The 25,335-nt window shown below is 43.8% G+C and overlaps 1 protein-coding gene across 1 annotated transcript in view; it reads left to right on the top strand.

Moving 5' to 3' along the window:
• dnah9 (dynein, axonemal, heavy chain 9) overlaps positions 1-25,335 on the top strand; it is a gene marked incomplete at both ends in the record, with an annotated part of 112,113 nt that overhangs the window by 86,476 nt on the left and 302 nt on the right. Inside the window, 9 exons of the mRNA XM_080833769.1 lie at positions 522-715; positions 1,769-1,917; positions 2,817-2,944; positions 8,988-9,215; positions 11,785-11,976; positions 13,697-13,888; positions 17,524-17,694; positions 19,380-19,562; positions 21,075-21,464. Of these exons, the coding sequence (XP_080689895.1) occupies positions 522-715; positions 1,769-1,917; positions 2,817-2,944; positions 8,988-9,215; positions 11,785-11,976; positions 13,697-13,888; positions 17,524-17,694; positions 19,380-19,562; positions 21,075-21,464 (1,827 nt within the window). The remainder of the gene's footprint in view (positions 1-521; positions 716-1,768; positions 1,918-2,816; positions 2,945-8,987; positions 9,216-11,784; positions 11,977-13,696; positions 13,889-17,523; positions 17,695-19,379; positions 19,563-21,074; positions 21,465-25,335) is intronic.

Here is a 25,335-nt window from a genome sequence, read left to right as displayed (position 1 = left end):
ATATGCAAGCCCCTCCTTTTTTGCTTGCCTAAGCATCTTTGACAATGTGTTCCGAGGAGCAGAAGGATAAAGACGCTCCAGTTCACTCTGGCGTCTTAGCCAAGCAAAAGACGGTTGACTCACGCTCTTAGGTTTGAATAGCGCGCCGACACATAAAGTAATAGCACGTCTCAAACATTTTAGCCCCTTCAGGGGGCGTTTGCCGTTGGCCTGCGTTCACCCATTCCCACATCATCTGTTTGTTTAGCCTCTCAGCAGCATCCCAATACAGACGTTACAGTCTGCTCGCATGCCAAGCATTCCCCAATGCATACAGAACAGGCCACAAATGCATTATTCAACATTCATTTCAGGTGAGGTGTGGTTTAGCATATCGCATCAACTCTTTGTCTTCAGTGGTTTGTTTGGTTTTTGGTAGTCATCATTTTTAACATTCCCATTATGGTGTGTGATCAGACTCCAATTCAGACTCAGGTTCGATTTTGTTTTTGTCACCTAACCCCTCCCCGTCTCGGCCTCAGGCGCTGTGCGCCATGGAGGAGTTTCGGAACCTGGACCGGGACATCGAGGGCTCGGCCAAGCGCTGGAAGAAGCTGGTGGAGTCCGAGTGTCCGGAGAAGGAGAAGTTCCCGCAGGAGTGGAAGAATAAGACAACCCTGCAGAGGCTCTGCATGATGAGGGCTCTCAGGCCGGACAGGATGACCTATGCCGTGAGGTGGGGAGGCCTTACTGTAGAGACGTGCAGCTCTGCACTTAAAATGTGTCTGTTATTCCCTGAGGGGACACATAGGTCTCCATGAACGTGCCTATTCAAAGGCTCCTTCAGGTTAGGCCTGATCTGCTGTAGACTCAGCTAGTGTTTGCAAACAGTGGATGAATAAATCAACAGTATGTTTATACATAAAAAGCAATACACCAAAGGCCAAAGGACAGGTGAAGGGGTTGGACCTGGAGGATCTGTGTGTTCAAGCTCTGTGGACCTACTAGTTTCCATTTCCTGTATGTTGTACTTTTCTGTTGTTTGTTTTTAATATTACAGAAAACTACTAGTCACAAAGTGTGGGTGTGCATTATCTACTGAGTTCTGCCCGGTTCAACTATGTAGATGTAAATGAGTTAATTAACTTAGCGACCACGCTAACCAGGAGGTCAGAGCACTTGAATGTATAGGCACCAAATGTGCTGCATGTTCTTGTTATCATTACACAAGTTTCTAAATCAAACCCAGTGTCATAGATCAGGTCTTCAGATTTTCTGTGAGTACAATTGGTCATAGGTAATGTCATACTGCTTGCACGTTGCTTGTTCAACTGTATTTTCTCTGTTTTGTTTGATGTACATCTTCCTTTGAGTGCCGCTTTTTCATATGGACAACAAGCTTGTTTACTGCCTCATTTGCATAACATTTTCCCAGTTCATTTTTCATCGTTCATTTGTTTTGTTTTTCTGCACGACGGTGCCAAAAATTGCTGATTACACAGTCAAGGGCCGATTGTAGATCATACGTTACCTGCACAGAGGTGCAAACAAGGTGATGACGGCAGGGGTGTAATGGTCCCTGGAGATGTGGGTATACTCTTAATGTTTTTTAAGCAGCCCATACAGCACAGGATAAACGCCTTGTTTTGAGAAGTGGGTATACGCGCTGCTGACTGTAAAATAAGTGGGTATACTCCGTATACCTGCGTATACCCTGGACTACACCACTGGATGACGGTGCCTTTACCCCCCTCCCCCCCCCCCCCCCCCCCCCCCCCCCTCCCCACAGGGACTTTGTGGAGGAGAAGCTTGGCAGTAAGTACGTGATGGGCCGATCCTTGGACTTCGCCATCTCCTTTGAAGAATCTGGGGCAGCCACTCCCATGTTCTTCATCCTCTCTCCTGGCGTGGACCCGCTTAAAGACGTGGAAAAACATGGTAATCGCTCTCCCCAGAGGCAACAGACATGCACGAGGCCGTTTTTTTGTTTTGTTTGTTTGTTTTCAGTTTACTGAATGGCGCACTGCTGCCAGGCCAAGACTATGTATCTCTTAGAGACATCAATTAGCATTATACTGCAATTAGCATTATACTGTTCATTAACTAAGCAGTATTGGATTGTGGTTATTACATGCACGTGTCTCAAAGGCTTTCAACGCCACACAGTCAACATAGCTGAAAGGTCATGATTGATTACTCACATAAACCAGAGGGAATCAGTGAAGGATGCGTAGAGTTCAATTCTCATTTGAGTTGTAAACTACGATAGTGAGAATTGCATGATTTGTGAAATGATTTGTAAAATATTCTGGGTCTAAACACTTACTTAAATCTATGAAAATGAGAAAACGGTCTATTCAAACATTAGTTTAACTTTTATTCTTATTATTTTATTCTTTTTATTATTTGAAATGTTGAAATATTATATAAATGTTCTCTTTGTCCACTGTGATGTATTTGGCCTGGAAGCTAGCTAAAACTCCTGGGGGAGTGTGTGGAGATTGATTATGCGTGCCCGTGGGCGGGACTAATCAGTTCACAGCCAGAGCTCAATGATCAATTAGCTGGAGCTGCTCTTTAAATATAATTTCTCCGATTGTGGCGTCACAGTGAAAATTATGAGTTAACCTCAAAGGTTGCATACCTCGCCTGACCACACACCACCCCCACCCTCTTAAGAATGCTTTTCCCCTCTGCCTCTATCTCGCTCCCTCCCTCCTTCCCTGTCTCTATCTTTTCCTCACACTCTCACACACACACTCTCCCCTTTTTACTTTCAGTCCCTCTCTAATGGCCTCATCTCCCTCTCCCTCTACCTCTCTGCCACTTCCTTGCAGGGCGTAAACTTGGCTATACCTTCGACAACAAGAACTTCCACAACGTGTCGTTAGGCCAGGGCCAGGAAGTGGTCGCTGAGCAGTCTCTAGACCTTGCTGCCCGTGAGGGACACTGGGTCATCTTACAGGTAAACACCCGCTCCCCTCTTGGCTGGAAAGCTTGGGTCCACCTCAATGTGTCTTCAAGTTAAAGTTGTAATCGTTGATTGTAATCCATTATACCTTTTGTTCAAACTCAGCTAAATTTTCCTCACATACCTCTTGCCATTCCTGGTTCTGTAAATAAGAAACACAAAAAGTGGTTCGGACCACCAAACACACTCTGCTTGAAGTCCAGTTCTTCTTTGTGCTCCATAAGAGCAAAACAACAAACAAATTATTGGCAAATTATTCCAGCCACTTTACACATAGCTTCAGGAGCATGGTAGGGAGGGGTGTAAGTTGATTGGCTGTTGAGCTCAAGTATCAACAACCTTTGGCCAGAATCAAGGAACCTTCCATTAAAATGGGAGTTCTCCTCTGTGTGTGTGCTCTAGAAAGTTCATGCCTTGGGTTCTGAAAGACACCTTGAGACAGTGGTGATCATTCATGCCACTCTCCAAATCATTAAAATAAAGGTGAATTGAAAAACTGCATTGAGAGACTCTCCCCAGCTGCCTGCGAGAGAGTGCGCAGAGTTAAGGACCTCCACACTTTACGTTAAGGGTTCTTCAATTGAGGGGTCCTAGTTTGTAGCAAACAAGGGTTTCAAGCGGCATCTTGATAGTACCTTTTAAGGGTTCTTTTAGAAGCCTCAAGTGTTCTCCTCCAAGGACAAACACAAAGAAGAAGCCTCACAGTTGTTCTAGCCAGCAGCTTTTTATACTCTGAGGGTGTATCTACACATTCAACTGGCCTAAGAGCAGCTGTGTGGTTAAGTGGCTGCTTGTTTAATACCTTAATTAAGTTGGGGGAGGCGGTGGGCTGGGAGGGAGTGGGGAGTTGTTTGTGGAGCTGAATGGTGTCAAGTAGAATCCACACTGGTGGTGGGGGTGGTGACGGTAGTGGTGGTGGTGGGGGGTATTGTTGAGAATCCATCAGTCTGGGACTGCTGCGGACGTCGTTTGTGTCTGCCGGGTGATTAATGACCCATGGGGACCCCCTGCTGGGAGCCGTGCAGAGGAATGTGTCCTCGAGCTCCGTGGTCCACACACACTCAAAGACACACACACACACACACAAACACACACATCTACACTTGAACGCACTCAATTGTGCACACACATATACACTTGAACACACTTACTCAAACACACACACAAACACACACACACACACACACACTCCAGAGATAAACTTCGCTAATGAGTCTATTAGGCCGCTTACTCTCAATCCAAGTGTCACAGCCGAGGGCCACTCCAACCACCACAAGCTATTACATACATTACCTCGTTCTTTTGTCTCACACATTTGATTTTAAAGTGTAATTTGTAGAAATGCAAACTGTACATGGCCACCAAATGGAGCAATGGGAAAAATTAACGAAGGGATTAGTTAATGTAGACAAGCCTGGTTTTTTTTTCCCCATTCTCAGTAGATTTTGCAGTGTGATTGATTAGGTTAACAAATAACTTGTCACTGTGTGTTAAAGTTATAACCTGCCCAGGGAGAGATGTACCCGGAGTGTAGTACACATATCACTTTGTTCGGCTCACTTTCCCAGCAAGGGCTGTGTCTCTTGCATTTTAAACAGGCACCTTTACTGAATTCTAATGGCTTTTATTGATAGATATATGAATGGCAGCTGAGGGTACAAAGAACATTCTTGCTTTCAAATCACCCAACTTGCAGAAAAGTGCAACTAAGGCCACGGGGAATGGCCAACACAAAGATAATTACCTTTGCATAAGACTTTGGATCGATCTTCTTCAAAAGACACCAGAGCGCACACACAGTGCACTCACGCACACACAGTGCACTCACGCACACACACTCTCTCTCTCTCTCTCTTCCTGTCTCTCCCCCTCTCTCTCATTCACACACACACACAACCCCAGTGCCTCTTGTCTCTCTTATCTTGGGGCCATGCTGGCCCAGCCCACCCAAGACGCTTTTCTTCTCCATCCCTCTCTCAAGATGCCTCTGCCTTTTCCCACTTATGAATGCAGGCTTTGCCGGCGAGAGCAGGCGGGTCAATGGAAAGTTCCTCTCCAGTGAAGGTTAATTATATCGTGACGTGCGCTCGGCCCAGGGCCCACACAGACATGCAGAAACCGAGAGGCTGGGAGGCTGAGGAGAGCGAAGGGAATCAATGGGCGAGATTGAAGTAGAAAATCCACAGCCCTGGGAATCAGGTGGCCTAAACTATCTTGATTGTCTGGCCCAGTGGAGAAAGGGACTCCAACCAGCTGAACTGTTCAAATATTCAGACGGACACTGGGGGGGGCAGAATGTGTGATCAGAAATGGCAGGCTGTGGCCATTACCAGAGGAAATGAGAAGACTTCTGGACAGTTGGTCTACTACGATAATCGAAAAAGGCCTAAAAAAAACTAAATACGGTAAAATGGGGAAACAGAAAGTATGTCAAGAGAGATTAGCAACCTACGTTAATTATACAATGTTAAAACAATCTATTTACACAGCAGCAAAAGTTCAGTGTTGTTCATAGTGTGCCTGCCACTAGCTGGGAAGCTCCCAGTGGGTCCCACACCTGATGAGGGGCATGAAGCGGAGGAGCCTCTGTTTCTGCCTCTGGCGTCCTGTTTTATGCTTGGATCGCAATCAGAGCCGCACCGAACACGGTGTTAACAGTGACTGGAAACAACCAGTCATGGTGGCTCCCCCCCTTAACAGACATACATACACACACACACACACACACACACACTGCCGTCAGGACCCAGAATGCATCAGAGCAATCTAACATCGCTGGGAGTTAGGGGACTTTATAAGAAATTCATTTCCACTTAGTGACAGTGCACTCATTTGCAACGTTTGGAAAATGTTAAAATGTTTCCTGTTTCTGTCTTTCCCACAAATTGTTTTTTTTTGTTAGTTTTTTTCTGGCTTCGTGGCTAGAGGAGAGGGAGCAGAACAGTTCGATTTGCAATGATTATTTCCAGCCAAACAGCAACAACTAAAGGACAGAGGCAACACAATGAAGGATGAGCAACAATACTACAATACACAACCTACTATAGGCACCCTCTAAAAAGCATTCTAAAATCTAATGCAATGTTTGGAGGGCAAGTCAAAAAAACTTTGAGGTCTTCTGGAATAACCTGATAGAACTTTAAATAAAACCTTTATTTCTCAGCCTCAGCAGAAACAGACATGGAATTAAATCCATTTAAGAGTTTAAACATTTGACTTCAATTGAAAAGTATTGCATTTGCCCTATTGTTCATTACCATTTAAATAATCAATAAAACAAAACAAAAAAACAACAACCACAAATACATTTGTGGCACGGAAAGAAAAGAGTCCTAGGCATGACGTTAAACTGCACCCGGGCAGATGGGGCTTGTGAGCGTGCATGACTCAGCAATTGTCTAAGGGGAAGGAAACCCCGACAGAAAAACCAACTGGTCCTCCAGGTTGGGGGTTGGGCTATTGTAGCATCCGACAGCTAATAGAAGGAAGAGCCTCCACCATTTCTTTGAGCAACTGTATGCTGGAACTGATACCTACCATCTGATCCAGTGCATCCACACCTATTGTGTGTTTTTGGTGGTCGTAAAGGCAAGCTTGCAGTACTACCTCCAGACTGGGTGCGCTCTTGCTTCCCTCTCTTCACTGACCCTTTGTCAGCGGGATCATGGTCATTAGTCAGTACTATGACAGCCTTGGTGTCCTGCCAAACACAGAAAGTGAGGTCATCCTTTTAAGCCACTTTGAATTTATGTTTGCCCAACGAAGCTCGCTTGCTCAGCGTTTTGTTTTTGGGAGTCCCTTTCTGTTCGCACAAACAGTTCCAAAGGCTTTCAGTCTATGGCCCTTCACGTCATGGAAAAGCTCCACCCCTGAGTAGAAGTTGTCCATGAAACTGGACAGATTAGACCCAAACTAGAGTCTAGCTAGATCCACTGTGACATGGTGAGAAGGACCTTTCTCCTGTGTAGACCTGGAAGTGACATAGGTTGTTAAGATCTCAGCCATGACCCACACCTTGATTGATTAGTGAGGCAGTCAGAGCAGTTCGCGTCATGTGATTGGTTATCTTGTAGGCGGAGATGCCTAAAAATGTGCATAGTTATTCACACAGGCAAATACGTCAGTGGCTTTGGATGATGGCATATATGACACATTTGTACTTGATATGACTTGTTGTTGTTGTTGTTATTGTTATTATTATTACCTCAAGAGCATTGCAAACTTGTCCCTTAACATGGCTTTGGGGAAAGTTGTCTGAAAAAGCCAATTCTTTTGTCACCAATAGTCTCTCCTCTCTGGCAGCTGAAGAATGCCCTTGGTGATACACAGCCCAATGAACGCTTTCATTTTTTTCATCGGTAACAGGTGTCCACTTACTGCTGGACGGAGCGAGGTTCCCTCCTGCTTTGTTCCGCAAATGAATCTGTCTCTGTCACATGTGTCAACCCCAGCTCATTAGTGGTGACTCATTGGACACCTGGAATGGCGTTGCATCATCGGGCAGGTCAATCTTTAGCCCTGGCTTGCGGCGATACTTGCTCTTACGGTGTGGGTGATGGTTCCCTGTTTTCCATCTTAGAATCATCTTGGAATATGACAAATTCACTGAAAGCCTCCTCGTGCTTCTCCTCTCTTCAAAGACGTCTCTCATCCAGTGAGCCTTTGCTGCTGGGTCGGCAGTCACATCATAGTCTGGATCCGAAATGTAATCTTCTAATTCATTGTTGTTCTTATCCTCCCATCGACTCAATGTCTCCCCCCTCACTGTTATCTTTAGACATTGTCACTGTCTGAAGGGCAACTTTAGAAAACTTTTTTTGCGATCCACATGTAGACAAGGAAGCTAGAAAGAAACGACATGTCCCATAATGCATTTGGCCTTCCCCACCTGCGTTTCAGCGAATCGTGATGCATTTAATCGGTCACAGACCTTGAAAACGATGCAATTGTCTAAAACGCACTCACATCGAGGACTAATTATCCAGCTCTCAAGGGAGAAGCATACGAAGGTCGCACCCAGTATGGTTGGTTAATAACAGTACAAAAGTCCTTTTAACATTTTTATTTTGAAGACATCACACTGAACAATTACAATACCGTTACAATAACAGTTTAAATCATTTAGGGATACAATTATTAAAAACTCAATATATTTTTGGGGGAAATACACCTTCCAGACAGTCACTGACTTCATTATCTGTTGAAGACTGTAAAGGTATCACTGTTAGATCTTTTACTGGTTAATTCAAATAAAAATATACTTGAAATTCCAACTCCACTTGAATTTTTATTTCATTTGAAATATATCTCAAAACAACTGTGAAGGCCCTTGTGTTTCACAACTGGCAATTTAAATGCACCTTTTATACATGGTCACTTTTCATTGCTTTCCTGACCTTTATCATGTATGTATCAAAATGTCATAGGTTTTTAGTGATGCAAGGAATACACTGCATTTCTGCACGGCAACAATACTGCATTTCACAGCACACTGTTGTTCAGAAAAGACCCACTGTTGTACATTTAAGACTGCACCAAGTTTCTTTATCACAGTGAACATTGCCTGACCTTTTATTTGGCAGACATTCTTATCTGAAGCAACACAGTGTGTACACTAAGAATCACGCCTGGGTATCCCTAGGCCATAGCCTGAAATAAATCTACCCTGTGGAACTTCTCTACGACTGTCTGTTTTGATTTTGGGTTGTACGGCGGCACTTTGGCTCTTAAATTTCCATTGGTCTTTCTGTCACTCCTGGTACAAGGTCATATTTGAATCACCATTCTGATTCCTTAGCTCTACTGCGTTTCTTAATGCCTTTCATGCCTTTCAATTCTATGATTTACTGATCTGTTTATATTTCATAGTTCATTTTTTTATTTGCAGCACTCTCAGATATAATAGTTGCCATTAATTAGTTGATGTCATAAGTGTCATGTTGTTCTCTTCTGTTTTGTATTCTGTACACCAGTGTATATATTTTGTGTGCAACACTGTCAGGCATTTTGTTGAGTTTCCCATCTCCCATCTGCCCAGAACATCCATCTGGTGTCCAAGTGGCTGGGCACCCTGGAGAAGAAGCTGGAGCAGCACGGCGAGAGCAGCCACCCAGAGCTCCGCGTCTTCATCAGCGCCGAGTCGCCCGCCACCCCCGCTGGCCACATCATCCCACAGGGCATCCTGGAGAACTCTATTAAGATCACCAACGAGCCGCCCATGGGCATGCACGCCAACCTGCACAAAGCACTCGACAACTTCAACCAGGTATGAGAGTGTGGCGGTATGACATCCCGTTGCATTATACTCATGCTTTATGCAACGACTTTCACTCATCATTTGTTGAAAGCAATAGTTATTTTCCAGGGCTTTAACTCAAGCACTCTCTGCATATAAGCGTCTGAAATGTTCACATGTTATATTTATCGCTTACGCAATAAATATGCTGTTGTCATGTGAATGTGCTATAAAGCTATGTCGTAAATTTAAACTAGTGGAATTGCCAGTAGATTTGTGGTAATTTCCTCCAACTCGGCGCCCGAGCGTAGCCAGAGGAAGATACTTCAGGGCGAGTGCAGGCTGACTGACGAGCTGTTCTCTTGGGTCCCACCCTCCGCTGGCGTGGGATTTTCACGAGGTCTGACAGTTTAGCCCTAGTTCAAACGAACCTGCCCCATGTCAGACATGAAATGGCCTGTGGTACATCTATATTTCAGTGAAAAAGAAAAAGAAAACGAGTTCCAAGTTCCCTGGATGTGGATTTTTTTTAAACACATTATCGACATGATACAGACACATGTAAGAAAAATTAAATATGAGGTGCTCACCAGCAATCCCTTAACATCCTTCATATTGTGCACCTCTGTTTCTGTATAAACTTGTAACTGGTATTGCAAATAGTTTAAACCCCTATTCGGCAGCAAACTCTGCCTTGTAAACTCCAAATGGCTAACTGTGCCATCTCAGACCACACACACACACACACACACACACACACACAGACACACACAGACACACACAGACACACACCAACACACACACATTTAGCTCCACGCTTGTCCTCCTAGTTTCTCCGCTTCAGATGACACAGGCCTCACACACCCGTGTCTGCGAGGCCAACGGAATTAGACCTTATCAATACGGCCCATTTCGCTTATCGTGCAAAAAAAATTAAATGCGCAGTGCACTCTGTGCTCCAACTAATGATCATTTAAAATTCTGCATGGCTTTATCGACGAGTCCCCTAACCTGTGCCATTATTGCAGCACCTTCTCTCGTGAGCCATTTTGCAGATGCTCTGATTGTGATCTGGGCGATTAGTACTGTGTAGGAATACAACAGCAGCATTAGCTGAAGGAGTAGGGCTTTCCTCAGGTAGGCTCCCTCAATGATATTCCAGTCACATGTGCACCTTGAAAGCAAATCAATGGCCAGCTAGGAAAAGAGGGAGAGAGAGAGAGAGAGAGAAAGATAGGGAGGGAAGGAGGGAGGGAGAGAGGGGGGAAAGGGAGATACAGGAAGAAAAAAAACTGCTCTCCCACACAAGTAAGCCGCAATAATCCAGAAAATGACAGCGGTTTTTGTATTGACCTTTTTAACGCGGAAGAGGCAAACAACCCAAATCGATTTCCGTTCTCTGTCGATCATCAAAGGGGAGCCAAATGCTGGACGGGCCCTTTTGTCTTTGGTGTCCAAAAAAATAATACAAATTTTGACCATTCCTTTAGGCCCCACAAATGAAGTCACAAAATCTGTTTATTCGAAAAAGCACGTCATCTCATATCCTTCTGTGTTCTTTAATAAGGGCTTTCAATAAGTAAACATCTTCAAAGAAACATTCAGTTCTCATTCAGTTGTACCCATCAGATTTACAAATGTCCATATTTGAAATAATATTACCCCACTGAAAAGTTATTATCTAGTGGCACATCATTTTGCTTGTAGAACAGCATAGGCACTCTGTGGCCTGGACTCTCTCTGGCTGGTGGTGGGCTCCTTCCTAGGCACACTTCCCTCCTAGCTGTGCTCAACGCCGCGATGCCTTTGGAATATTAATGCCCTGTGTCTGCGGCAGCTCGACACACTGCAGCCCTCTCCACCCCTGCTTTACAAGTCAGCTCCTCTGGGTAGCACAGGGGAGACAGGGCCTGCTGCTGTCTCTCTCTCTCCCTCTTTCTCTCTCTGTCCCTCTTTCTCTCTCTATCTCTCTCTCTCTGTCTCTCTATCTATCTCTCTCTCTCTCTCTCTTTCTCTCTGTCTTTCTGTCTCTCAGACGCAGCCATGAAGTTGGTGGGAATTTACGTACGCAATTTACACAGCGTTATTGGAATGGTTCTTTAAACTGCCCATCCCTTGAGTTTTGTGTGTGTGTGTATGTATTTGTGACAGTGTGTGTCTGTATGTATATGTGCATGTGTGTATATGTACTGTATATGTGTGTGTGTGTGTACGCTGAGTGTGTCTTTTTTTTAAGTCATTTGAGATAATGAGCCTTCGGGACCATGGCAAGTTGAAAAGCCCTGACAAGTGGTGACAATTAAAAGAGAATATCCCGCCATCTAGTCACGCCTTTTGTCTATCCTAATGTGCCGCTCCACTGGGAAGCTGGTGAATGAGAGCAGATGACAAAAGCAAATGCCGAAGGGTATTTTTCTCTTTCAACGCGTCCCTCACTCTCATGCCACATGTCTTGCTGGCAGACGTTTAAAAAACCACTCCGATATGTTACTCTTTCTGCTCTTTTGCCCGTACTTCATTTCTCCCTCCCTCTTGCCCTCCGTGGTTCATAACCTCCTTCATCTTCCCCTTCCTCTTCCTCATCCTCTTCCCTTCCCAGGACACGCTGGAGATGTGCGCTCGCGAGAACGAGTTCAAAGGCATCCTCTTCTCCCTGTGTTACTTCCACGCCGTGGTGGCCGAGCGCCGCAAGTTCGGCCCGCAGGGCTGGAACCGCAGCTACCCCTTCAACACAGGCGACCTGACCATCTCCATCAACGTGCTCTACAACTACCTCGAGGCCAACGCTAAGGTGAGGGTCCGACCTGCTACCTAACAGCGAGCACTGTTTGGGAGCATGGTTTTGGTTGTTTTGGAGCACTATCAAACATGGCGTTTGGGGATCAGCACCATCACATTTTACTCAACCGCTGATTCGAAGAGAGATGGTCTCTTGATGGTGATTCATATAGCTTCAGTTTACTGTATCATTTGTCTTTCTATAGCCCAGCTCTTGCATTGGAATTCAGTTCTGAACTTCCCCCGTTATTTCATTACAATTCTCTGTGTGTTTCCCTCCCCCTCAAAAGCTCCATCCTCTGCGCCAGGTTACCATACTGGGGGGAGGAGGGAAGCAGGTGAAAAGCATGTGGGCTTCTGATCAGCAGAAATAGAGAAACCAAGAGGGAGAGAGAGAGAGAGAGAGAGAGAGAGAGTGTGATAGAGAGAGAGAGAGAGAGAGAAAGAAAGAAAGAAAGAAAGTGCCTTTAGAGCTGTAACTCTCTGTGCCATCACTCCCCTCAAACACCCACATGCCAAACCTGCTTCAGATTAATACATTTGCCCTTTTCCTGTGGTGGGACATTAAAATGGAGTGTTTTCTCTTTACTCTGCAAACATAATTAAAAATGAACACCTTTTACTTTCTGTCTCTCTCTCTTCCAGCGTCATCATATTTTGTCAGTTATATAGAGAGACTTTTAAAAAGCACTGGCGCTGAGGTCCTAGACCGTATATATATTTTTTTCTCCTTGCAGAAAGGTTTTATATTAAAGATAAAAAGCCTTTTAGTTCCCATTGTTCCTATCAACACTATAAAGTGCGGCTATAAATTGGCCTCACCATATGAGGCTTTCTCATGTGGCGTATGTGCTATTCCCCTCCTGGGTGTTCGCGGTTTTATCACACAGAGAGCGGCATTACCAGGGGTCACGCTGTAGGAATTAACCCTCTACCAGCTGGGACTGGATCGCACACAGCACACACCAGTTTAATCACTTCCCCAAAGGCTGCGCAAGTCGCTGCAGGTATCAATATTACCCGGGGCAACAGGGGTTAAGAGGGGTCAGAGGCTCACATATACATTTGTGCACGTAATGAAAGCCATTGATCATGTGTATCCACACAAGCATACCACACAAGCCTTTCTTTATTTAAAACGCTCAGCACTGCATCTGGAGTTTAATCAGTATGTTGATTTATGGTTATGTAATACAATATAAAATACACTTAAACTATACTACATTGTACTACATCACAGTACATTACTGTATACTGTAATATATTATATAATAACTTACAGACATCCAATACATTTAGAGCAGTAAAGTGTTTGTTTGAGTAGGCGTTGTAGTAGAAAAGGCTCTTAATGCTGTCATCATGGTGATAATTGTTACGAATCTCAAGAGTGCGTTAAAGTGGAGTCTTTCTTTCTGCCGTGAAATATCTTAAGGCTTTGATTAATTCAGTACTCAGTGCTGTGCATCTGTCATTTATGTGCTAATGCACAACAGACTGGCAATTTCTGCATTTGCTGTTATTGTCACTGGAGCCCTTAGAAGACATCATGACAAAGAGCTCAGCTTCTGCCCCTTGCAGTAGATTTGGCTGACTAGTTTGTAAGACAGCATTATTTCATATCTGTGCTGCAGAGTTGTTTATATATGATGCCCCCAAATGACAGTTAGCACATTGCATCTGGATAAACCATATGGAGTGTAGATTCTGTCTGATGAATTTCGACTCGGTGCCAGGTGCCGTACGACGACTTGCGCTATCTGTTTGGGGAGATCATGTACGGGGGCCACATCACCGACGACTGGGACCGGCGGTTGTGCCGCACGTATCTGGAGGAGTTCATCAAGCCAGAGATGATGGAGGGGGAGCACTACCTCGCTCCAGGCTTCCTGCTTCCTGGGAACATGGACTATAATGGCTACCACCAGGTAGGCTACCACCCACTGCCACTGTAACTACCACCTCTACACTCTCACTCTATCTATCTATCTATCTATCTTTCTGCCTCTCTCTCTCTCTCTCTCTCTTTCTCTCTCTATGTGTGTATATATATGTATCCACACAAGCATACCACACAAGCCTTTCTTTATTTAAAACGCTCAGCACTGCATCTGGAGTTTAATCAGTATGTTGATTTATGGTTATGTAATACAATATAAAATACACTTAAACTATACTACATTGTACTACATCACAGTACATTACTGTATACTGTAATATATATATATATATATATATATATATATATATATATATATATATATTATAGTATATATATTTTATATAATATTTTATAATATATATATATATATCTGGGTCTCAATAAATTCTGGGCTCAAGAGCACTTAGACTTCAGAAAAGAACCCTTAAAGTTTGTTTTTTTGCATCTGAAGCATTCTTTGAATAATTGAATCCCTGAGTAATAACAAAACATTCTTAGTCAACCATCGGTTCTGCTTTCTAAGCAGAACATTCGTGGGTCTTAACAACCCATGAAGAACTTTTCTTTCTTTCTATATCCACCATGCTGTAGAAAGCTCACCAAAGCTCAAAATACATTTATCTCAGTAAAACAGCGTGTGCTGGTCCATCTTCCAAGAACCAGCAGCAGAGCATGTTTCAGGAATATGTGAAGGAGCTGTGATTTTAAAAGGTTGGCAAAAAATATAAACCATCATCACAGTCATGTTTACAATGCATCCCCCAAAAAACAAACGTCTCGCTTTTCATCTAGAACCCATGGAGCGTTTGGGGCTTTTCACAGTATGGACATGTCATGTGCTCCCGATAATGAGTATCTGTCCACAGTGCTGGAATTTACCCATTTGAAGTAGCATCTCGCTGCTATGCCATGATTTTGAAGCGTGAGGGCTGTCTTCTGCCTGTCAGAGGCACAGAAGGCATAGAAGATGATAAAAAAACTCCCCACTGCCACTTTTTCACCATGGCAACCTCCCTTACATATGTAGATTAGCGACGTGGTCGTGTGGCACTGACTGTTCGTGTCGTGTTTTAAGCATTGAAAAAATGACACCCCCTGTCTCATAATCTGTGAGAAGATGTGAGAGACCAGTAGCCCATGTCATATTTCTCATGCTTATATCATGTTCAACATATCTGACATTTGCAGTGGTAGCCCACAGTAATCCAAAGGACCAAGCAGTATGATATGGCAGTAAGTAAAGGAAATGCATTTGCAGTATTGCGTACGTTCGCAGTGTGACATTTAAATTCAAGCAAATTTGAGTCAGCACAGGCTTAAGATGATACACATCTATTAGCATAAATCAAAAATGCTCTCCACAAAATGTATTTAAATGAGAAATAAAAGCAAGACATGGTCTGACTCATGCTGTCTGACTGAACATCTTCAGATAACAGATACATTTTCTATCCCCAAGAAGTAGAATATACACACAAAAAAAAATAAAACAGACTTTTTTTTCGGAAGCTTCCAGGGACACACTGTTACAGGATCAAACACATGGTGGGTGCCTCTCTCTCTCTCTCTCTGTCTCTCTCTCTCTCTCTCTCTCTCTCTCTCTGTCTCTGTCTCCTCCTTCTCTTCCTTCTCTCTCGCTCTCTCTCTCTCTCTTTCTCCTCCTTCTCTCTCTTGCTCTCTCTCTCTCTCTCTCTGGCTGTTTGTGTGCCATCGCCGCTACGATTGGCCCCAGTAATATTTAATTAGCTAAATGACTGCTGGCACTGGAGCTGTCCATATTTCTTGTGCGGCCTCCCCAGGGAAACAGTAAGGGTCTGAGTGTATGTGTGTGTGTGTGTGTGTGTGTGTGTGTGTGTGTGTGTGTGAGTGAGAGGGGGAGAGAGATAGAGAGATAGAGAGTGTATGTGGTGTTTTTTGTGTGTGAGAGTGTGTGAGTTGTGTGTGGTGTGGGGGACTCCTCTCAGCCGTAGCCCTGCTCAGTTTGGCGTGCGGGGTCCTGACACAGACACTGGCCTGCACCTGATCTGGATGTGAGCGTCTGTGCTTTCAATGATTGTGGGACTAAGAGAGCACTTGTGTGTGAGAGAGAGAGAGAGAGAGAGAGAGAGAGAGAGAGAGAGAGAGAGGGAAAGAGAAAAAGAAATAGAGGGAAAGTGAGAGAGGGTCAGTGTGAGAGAGAAATTAAATAGAGAAAAGAGAGATTAGGTTAAAGAGAGAACAGGGGAGTGAAGGAGAGTGAGAAATAGAGATAAAGTAAGAGAGAGAGAGAGCAGGGGAGAGACAGAGAGAGAGAATGATAAAGTGAGATAGAGGGAAAGTAAGCGAGAAAAAGTAAGAGAGCAAGTGTGAGCGAGAGTGAGAGCGAGGGAGGAGGAAGTTCTCCCGAGGCTCCCCGTGCCATCTGCGAAGTCTGTGGAGGAACGGGGCCAACTCGACCAGGGCCACACTGACAACAACATGCCACATTCACACCACTCTGCACCGCTCCACCAAAACCCTCCCAACTTCTCTCCCAGGAGGGCGTGCAGGACTGCTGCCTGGGCTCTTATGGGAGCAGTGGAGGCAGTCTTCTGTTGAAGAAATTGAAAACCCTCTGTGCTAATCTGTAGCAGATTTCGATGAGAGATTGCCTTTTCAGTCTAATTACACTACAAGAAGATTTGATATAGCGTTTAATTGCACAATTGCCACTGCGGATTCCTTTGTCCAATTGTTGGTTTTTGGTCCGTTGGCAATAACGTTAGGGTGACGTTGGCAACAGTGGCGGAAAAGGGAGAATAATGCAAATGGCGTATGTCGAGTCACAGTTAAAGCCAATGCTGGATTGATCCTGGTAAGTGTAGTTTAACGCCCCCATTGGGCCTGGGCATACCGTAACATGCCACACTCACACTGCGCCATGCCTCTGGAAGGCATCCAGCTACCATGGTGATCAGAGACCACGCTTGGCTGGGGGGTTTTGTTTCATGAGGCCAAGTGTTCTCTCGGCTAAACATTTGTAGATTTTGTCGTTTGTCTATTTATTTTTTATTTTTAGGGATTTGATTTTTGCAGCCTCACAGGGAGGGTTGTGTGTTGCTTTCATAGTGACAGGCACGAGTGTTGCTCATTACTGCAACAACCGGCTTGTGTTATTGATGTTGTTCATTATGAGGTGATGATAGGGGTGGGCTACTGTGGGTGAAAACAAATCAAGGAAATCAGCGTTATATTTTGGTAGGGTGATATCCAGCTGCCATGGTGCTTAATTTGAATTCACTGCGTGCACTATGGCAGAATCGTTATACTATGTAGATTACGTTAATTAAAGTTCATAAATTCATAAAACTACAAAGTATATGTAACTTGGGGAACTATCGTTTATATATGTGGTATGGACTACCAATAAACTGAGCATTCATGCATAGTTCATGACATTCCCCTTAATCTTATGCAGTATCTTCTGTATCTTAGGTTCCTATCTTTAACCAATACAGTGAATGCACCATTTGTTATTTACCAAGGACTGGTTGTGCTGCATTTAAGCCTTTAACTGGATGAAACTGATTCATAGCACACAAAGATCAACTCAGAAAGCTGTCATGTACAGGAAAGCTTGATGTTCTCTATTTCTTCCTGCAGTACATGGACGATGCCCTCCCTGCGGAGTCCCCCTACTTATATGGCCTTCACCCCAACGCGGAGATTGGCTACTTGACGCAGACATCGGAGAAGCTCTTCCGCACTGTCCTGGAGATGCAGCCGCGGGATGGGGGTGCCGGGGAGGGAGGAGGGTCTACGCGAGAAGAGAAGGTGACATAGAACCTCCACCAGTTTCACATCCATGTCAGCATGATCCATTTATATAGTGCCATGCGTTTTGTCTGTAATAGTTTGAACAAGCTAATGTGTGGGCCAAGGTCTAGAAGTGAATACTTCTTCTTGTAGTTTACTTTTAAGTTGAAAGTTCACTTTTATCAAAGGTAGCACAATTGTCTAAGGCAGGGGTCTTCAACGTTTTTCAGGCCAGGGACCCCCAAACTGATGGCGAGATGAGCAGGGACCCCCTACTATATAAATTGCATAAAATTTTGTTTATAATATACTGGGCCTAGTGCCAAATAAACATAGCTACCCTGTTATTGTGTCGATGGCACACATCCTCCCACATTAAGGAGATGTATCTTCTTTTCAATTACTCCTGACTGACACGATCCAACGGATGACGGAGGAGGAGTCTGGCGCATGGAGTTGTGTTGACAACGTAGATGTTATAGTGAGATTGACAGGTCAACAAACCAATCACACCGCTAGCAAGTTGTTAAGATTGTAGGTAGTAGCTTGCTAACATTAGCTAGGAGGCTCACACACCTCGCAAATCCTCACTTATTTTTCAGTTACAATTAACGTTTTTTGACCTTGTACAGTGTCTATTTCTCTTTATTTTTTATTTTTTTTTTAAATCTAAGCAAATGTCAAACTAACAATTTATAGGTACAAACAAGACCAGCTATGGAGTTTGGTTCGTCATCTTTTATTTTTGACCTTCGCGCTCTTTAGACTTGAGCAGAAACGCGATCTGATTGGCTAGTGCCTGTGCATGAAAGGTGCTGTGAGTGAACCAGTGCCCAGCTTGAGAGAGCTCCTGTGGGTAGCTGAATGTGTCGATTGGACTGAAAGATAACGTCTTCTCGATCAATTTATATGTTCGCTACAATATGTCGGATTTATGTTAATGTAAATTTAAAGGGAATAAATACAATTCTGATTTGGAAGACATTTAAATTTGTGGAAAAAAAAATTGGTTGAATTTTTTTTTTTTTTTTTTTTAATATTTTTTTTTTTTTTTTTTAAATATTAAAAAAAATTATCTTATCGACCAAAGATTTCGCGACCCCCCTGCAGTACCTCCGCGGACCCCCTGGGGGTCGCGGACCCCCTGTTGAAGACCCCTGGTCTAAGGCATTAATTGTACTTACAACCAAAGAATTAACTTAATTATGTTGCAAATAATCGGCATCTTCTTGTGTGGTGCCATGTCATGAGACGCTGTGCCATGTTTTCTGGCAGGCCCGTCACACTTGTCTGGGTTTGTTAAATTGAGCTAATTCCTCAACCATGTGGCTGTTTGGGAAGGGTCTGACATTTAAGATATTAGATATGGGATCTGGGCAAGAGTGCCTGAATGGGCTATGACAGTTGCCCTTTTCCAGTGAAGAGATTGGGATTTGTAAGGTGATGACCGCTGTGCATGAAAGTGACTGTGAGACTGACAGCTGCTAACACAATATACCAACTGGCACAGATCTCCTCTTTTGACAGTTTCACTCTTAAAGTGAAACATATCATGAATGCCTATTGCTTATCAAGAGCCACAATCTGTGTGTTTAAAAATGGTCTTCAGCTGTTTGTTGTTGTTCTTGTTGTTGTTCTAAAATGTAGCAACATGACAGAAGACTAACTGCACAGTTCTGCCTCCCCTCCTACCCCATTGATAGGTGAGAGCCATTCTGGATGAGATCATGGAGAAGCTTCCAGAAGAGTTCAACATGGCGGAGATGCTGGGGAAGGCGGAGGAGCGTACGCCGTACGTGGTGGTGGCACTGCAGGAGTGCGAGCGCATGAACCTCCTCACGCAGGAGATCAAAAACTCGCTCCGAGAGCTCAGCCTCGGCCTGAAGGTGAGCTCCCCGTTAAGGACGTTAGCACATAATTGCACATTTCTGGAAGTACCGGGTTACATCTCTCACTGGCACCTCTTAAGGCATTGTGGTGGCTCTTTCCCCCTCTTACAGAAAAGAAGAACTGAGTGTGCTATTTACTCAAGGTTAAGGTTAACCCATGGGTTCTGTTTGCCCCTTAGCAAAAGCAGCTAATTTAGTTTTCTCCCGTTTTCTCATTTCTAAAACCCTGTAAGATTTCAAGGCTAAATGATTACATTTTCTGTTAGTGATCCTGAACCAAATATGCCTGGTTGGCTACTGCCACATGAAATGCCTGGAAATGAACTAGTGTGGTTGAAAATCTGTCAAATATAACGCTTTGGCTTAGATTTGACATTTACAGTTAGTACTTCATATGACCTGATGGATAAGGCTGATTTTCCACATGATGTCTGTTCCTGGCTCCTACAAAAGCAATACATACCCATATTTCCCAGACCTGTGTAAATAATGATCATGGCAGGGATGTGAATACATACTCGCTGGGGAAAGCCACCGTGAAGGACATTGTAAGCTCAGTGTTATTGCCTCCATATCGCTCCCATGCTGTAAATGTAATTTGACATTTAATTTGTCTGTAGCATGAATGTTGTGGCTGCAAGAGCTGGTTCAACAGCAGAGTCTTGTTCTATAAACTGTGCTTTCATTAAAAATGATACCTTAAGGGCACATTTGCTGTTATCATTAATTGACTAATGTAGATTTAGCGTTTGACTTTGGAAGCCCTTATAAAAATATCATTAGACTGATGATTGGATTGAAGTCATAATTGCTACACACATGTGCATGTATGCATGCATGCAGCTTTACCAAATTCAAATTAGACTGCTTTGCTTACAAGGTCGAAAAACAAGCCATACAGTAGTTACCAGATGGGGCTCTTCCTACTGAATTGGGAAATGTTTTGCATTGTGATGGCATGCTTCAGTTTGACAGGGCCTCAAAGTGCTTCACAAATAATACCTTGCACTAGCCCAATGACGGGTAACACGGCGGTTGAAAGTGCCAGACCTGTACGTTCGGATCAGTTAGATGCTCAATGGCTTCCTGAAAACGTTTCCAGTCAGGAGAGCCTGGGGTTGAACTTTGGAAGGCTCCTACTGCTGGTTGACAGTTTCATCTCTTTAGCTACCTGCACATCTTCCTCCCTTTCCTCTCCTCCCCTCTCCCCCTCTCCTCTCCTCCCCTCCCCTTCCCTCTTGCAGCATGGAGCTCCAGCCCCCAGCTAACACACCATCCCCAAATACTCTTATGCTCCTGCTGGGCTTGATAGGCTGACCTTGCTGTATTGCAGCAAACTCTCTCTAAACCCTGCAATACGATAACCCAGCAGGAGGGGGGGGGGGGGGGGACAAGGAATCCCTCCAGATATGAATCTCTGCCCTTTTGGTCTGCATTCGTAAGTGCTGGTGTACATGGATATAAATGTGTATATACACTATAGTGTGATGGTTTCATATTTCATTTCAGGGGGAGCTTACCATGACTAGTGACATGGAGAGCCTGCAAAATGCGCTGTACTTGGATCAGGTGCCTGAGTCGTGGACCCGGCGAGCCTACCCATCTATCCAGGGCCTGGCGCTGTGGTTCACGGACCTGCTGAGCCGCATACGGGAGCTTGAGAGCTGGACGACGGACTTCCTGCTGCCCTCAGCCGTGTGGCTGGCCGGCTTCTTCAACCCTCAGTCCTTCCTGACGGCCATAATGCAGTCCATGGCACGGAGGAACGAGTGGCCGCTGGACAAGATGTGCCTGCAGTGTGACGTGACCAAGAAGAACCGCGAGGACTTCACCTCGCCGCCCAGGGAGGGCGCCTACGTGTACGGCCTCTTCATGGAGGGGGCGCGCTGGGACACACAGGTAACGTACATCTCCCAGAGTATCCAGGATGGCAGAACATTTAGCATTTACACACACATACTAGGGCTGTAACGATACACCCACCTACGATTCGATTCGTATCACGATTCTTGACCCACGGTTCGATACACCCCACGATATTATTATTATTATTATTATTTTATTTTTTTACCTCGCGATTTTTAAAATATATTTTCTAATTCACATTAGAATAAGTATGAGCTATAAAAAAATGAAGAAACAATTTATAACCAAATATTGAGGTTTTTATTACTCAAAGCAATGCTGTTGAAAAACATTCAACAAACTTCGGAACCTGTTATCTATCTGCAGAGCAAATGTCAGGCTCATACAATAACATTAACGTGAATTAATTGATGCTAATACCTAGCGCGGCCTCTATAGGATTTCCCATATACGTTAGCATTAAGCTAACGTATTTTCTACCACAGTAAAACATGCAATACTATGTGATTGTTTTTAGAAAACGAATGTTACGTGATGAGATTACTAAAATGTAGTCTGCATGTCTGCTCAGTTTAGCAGTGCTACCCAAGCAAAGGTTTGAAAAGAACTTCAAGCTTCAGACTTTCTGTTAGGGAAACAGCTTTCTATGGCTCATGACAACACGCGCAACCTTTGGGAGCATGAACTGCACTGAGTAAATTTTGCGCAACAATTAACCCCAACGCTGAAGCAAGCAGCCGCTTTTACTAGCGAACCAAGCTTTTTGTATCAAGTGACCGCTGAGGGCATGTCGCGGTTCTGCCTCCTCGCATCGCGATGCAGGTTCGTGGCCCAGAGTGTCGCGATTTCTCGGTTCGATCCAATATCGTTACAGCCCTAACACATACACACACACACACACACACACACACACACACATACTCACACACACACCCAGAGGCTCACATACACACACACACACACACAAACACACACACACACACACACATACACACACACAGAGGCTCACATACACACACACACACACACACACACACACACACATACATACTCACACACACACCCAGAGGCTCACATACACACACACACACACACACATACACACACACAGAGGCTCACATACACACACAAACACACACAAACACACACTCACACACACACACACACACACACACACACACACACACACACAAATACACAGATTTATGATTGACTGATGGGTAGACTGAGTGATATATTGCATTATTAAAAATCCCTGTCACCCACAATGTTTGCCAAAGGTTAATAACACTGACACACAAATCCCATAAGACAGACTGAACATCAGTAACCTCAGATCAAGCCCCTGATCCCTACAGGTCTGTGGGAGTCTCCTCACCACTGCTTAGTGGCACATCAAAAAGTTGTAGGCCTACAGAGTAAACTTTTGAAACTTGATTGCCAAGTACCAGTGTCATGTTGCTATTGTCATTGTGTTGTGCTGAATATTGCATCTGCGAAATTATTTGGTTTTGGTCTAAAACTAGCACGTTGCCTACCTAAAAACAGCATGCAAAAACCTTGCAAACGCCACCAACTACCATCAGTTGCCCCTGATAGAAGCTTGTTAACATGCCTATATCGTTGGCGATGCCATGCTGTGAAGGCTTTTCTTACATTTTTGCGGGGTGCTCCAACCCAAACAACAAAACTACATAGTGCATAGTCTAGACGTTATGTGGAAACAACAGGTGTGTTTATATGTCCTCCACAAGACCATATACCATCACAACTCATTTGAAGATTGTACCAAAAGTAGATATAAAAATATACTTTAAAAAAGTGACAAATTGTTGCATAGTGTTTCTTTAACATTTCAATGAACTTACCCAATATACTGGTCTATATTTTCACACATATTTATCATTATAAGCACACTCTCTGCAAAGATAAGATCAGAGACATTTTGCAAAAGCATGGCAGAGAATTACAAAACCTTAAAACGGCAGAGGGGTGTACTGTTTTGGATCAAGGGAAAGATATATACATACATACTTTGAGGTTTCTCCTGGTATGTATAGAAAAGCTTTGAAGTTCCAGCAGTTAGCACATACTATGCAGCAACTCTGGATGGAGTCTTTGAAGTTCCAGCAGTTAGCGTATACTACGGCAACTCTGTATTGGAGTCTTTGAGGGGCTCCATGTAAATGCACTCTGCTTTCCAAGAAAGTCTCTGTCGGCCAGTTTTAATTACAGGCTCTGAAGTTTTTAATTATTGTCGAGCACACTTACCACCCCTGTATACCATAACGGCCAATCAAGGATGGAAACCAGGTGCGCCGACAGTCCTTTAGGGAAATATTATTCCAGCGTTGTTAGCGAGTGAAGTGTGTAAACAGTTGTTTTTTTCCCCACACACTATCCTCAGGATGCTAAGGAAATATTGAATGAGAGTAAAGACACGGACCTCTGAACAGTAATCATCAATAACTCATTGCAATTCCTTTGACAGTTAGTAATTAGACAGAGTGCTCACACATGCAAGTAAAGAGCTAGGCCATTATCATGAATGAGTTCATATAACAGGAAGGCCAAAAACTTGAGGTCTAGTTGTGTGTTGTGTTATAGTATATCATATCATGTAGTTGCATGAATATGCAGGCTTCAATTACGGTCATTATGTTGGTGTTTTGTCAAAAGTGACTTGCCAATGAACGGTAGGAAACAAAGTAGAAAGAAACTTAATGTACTACCTTGCTCCAAAAAGCAGTGGCTTTGACTCTTCTCATCTTGATTAGTGTGTCCTTTATGTCACTTATGGGGCTCAATAAATATGGGGCCGAAATTACCAAAACTGAAGTTGTGAAGAAGTTCCTGCCGTGTTTTCATGAAAGCTTTTACAACCTATGGAACAGTGCAAAGGACCTTAAGTTTCAGTGAGCGCCGTGGGACTTAATTTAGTCGATCCTTCTGTTACTTGGCGCCATTACTTATCGCCCACTCTTTTTGCCAAAGACACTTGAGTTACATCCCCAGTGTCACTTAAGCCCATTAAACTAAAAAGAAATAAGGTCTTGATGACTTTATCGTCCTATAATTTGTATTAACTTAAACAGATGTGAAATGATCTGTGCTTAAGCGTCACAAGTTGAAACAATGCCGCGACAGCTTTAGTATTCCATGATTTGTATTTATTTCAACAAGCGTGAAGCAATTGCGTCAAAAGAGCGCACTAAAGTTTTACTGTGACTCTGATGCAATTAGAACATCAGATGAGAGTCCCCGTCATAAAAAGCGTCCTTTGTGGAGTCGCAACAAAGTCAGCGCCATTAGCACACGTCCCTCAAGTCTGCAAGGAGTCTAACTTACGGCTGTCATCTGTTAAGTGGAAGGGGATTAATTAAATAACCATCCACAAGGACCCATCCTCTATCCGGAGACTGAGGGGTGGGTGGCAAAGACAAGCCGATTTCATTCCCAAATCCATTAACTTTCACTGTTTTTCAAGGGGACTTTGGAATTGCAGAAGACTCTTTCAACTGCACTTTACAAAAGTCTTTCAAAATATAATTTGGATGTTAAAAAACATAAGGCATAAAACTCACAAAAAGTCCAATGCAAGTGATACAGCTGACTGAATATCCATTAGGCAGAGTTTGCCTTCAAAGTATGTTTCAAATTCAATTATGTATTTCCCTTATTTAGAAGGTAGATCATGACAATGTGCCCTCTTGGGTTCCGTATAATGTAGATTCTGGTTTCTGGGACTTGAAACATATGTCCTTTGCCCCTCTAAAGAGAATTATAGAATCATTCATCTTTAAAGAAAAGCCAATGACACCTAAGAGGATTAGAGGTAGACACTTTATTTAACTGATGTATACTATTGTGTGCTGTAGCTTTTTGGGCTGCTAAAATATGTCTA

This window comes from Sprattus sprattus, assembly GCF_963457725.1.
Source record: "Sprattus sprattus genome assembly, chromosome: 3".
Lineage (NCBI taxonomy): Eukaryota > Metazoa > Chordata > Actinopteri > Clupeiformes > Clupeidae > Sprattus > Sprattus sprattus.
This window is presented reverse-complemented; position numbering and strand designations above follow the sequence as displayed.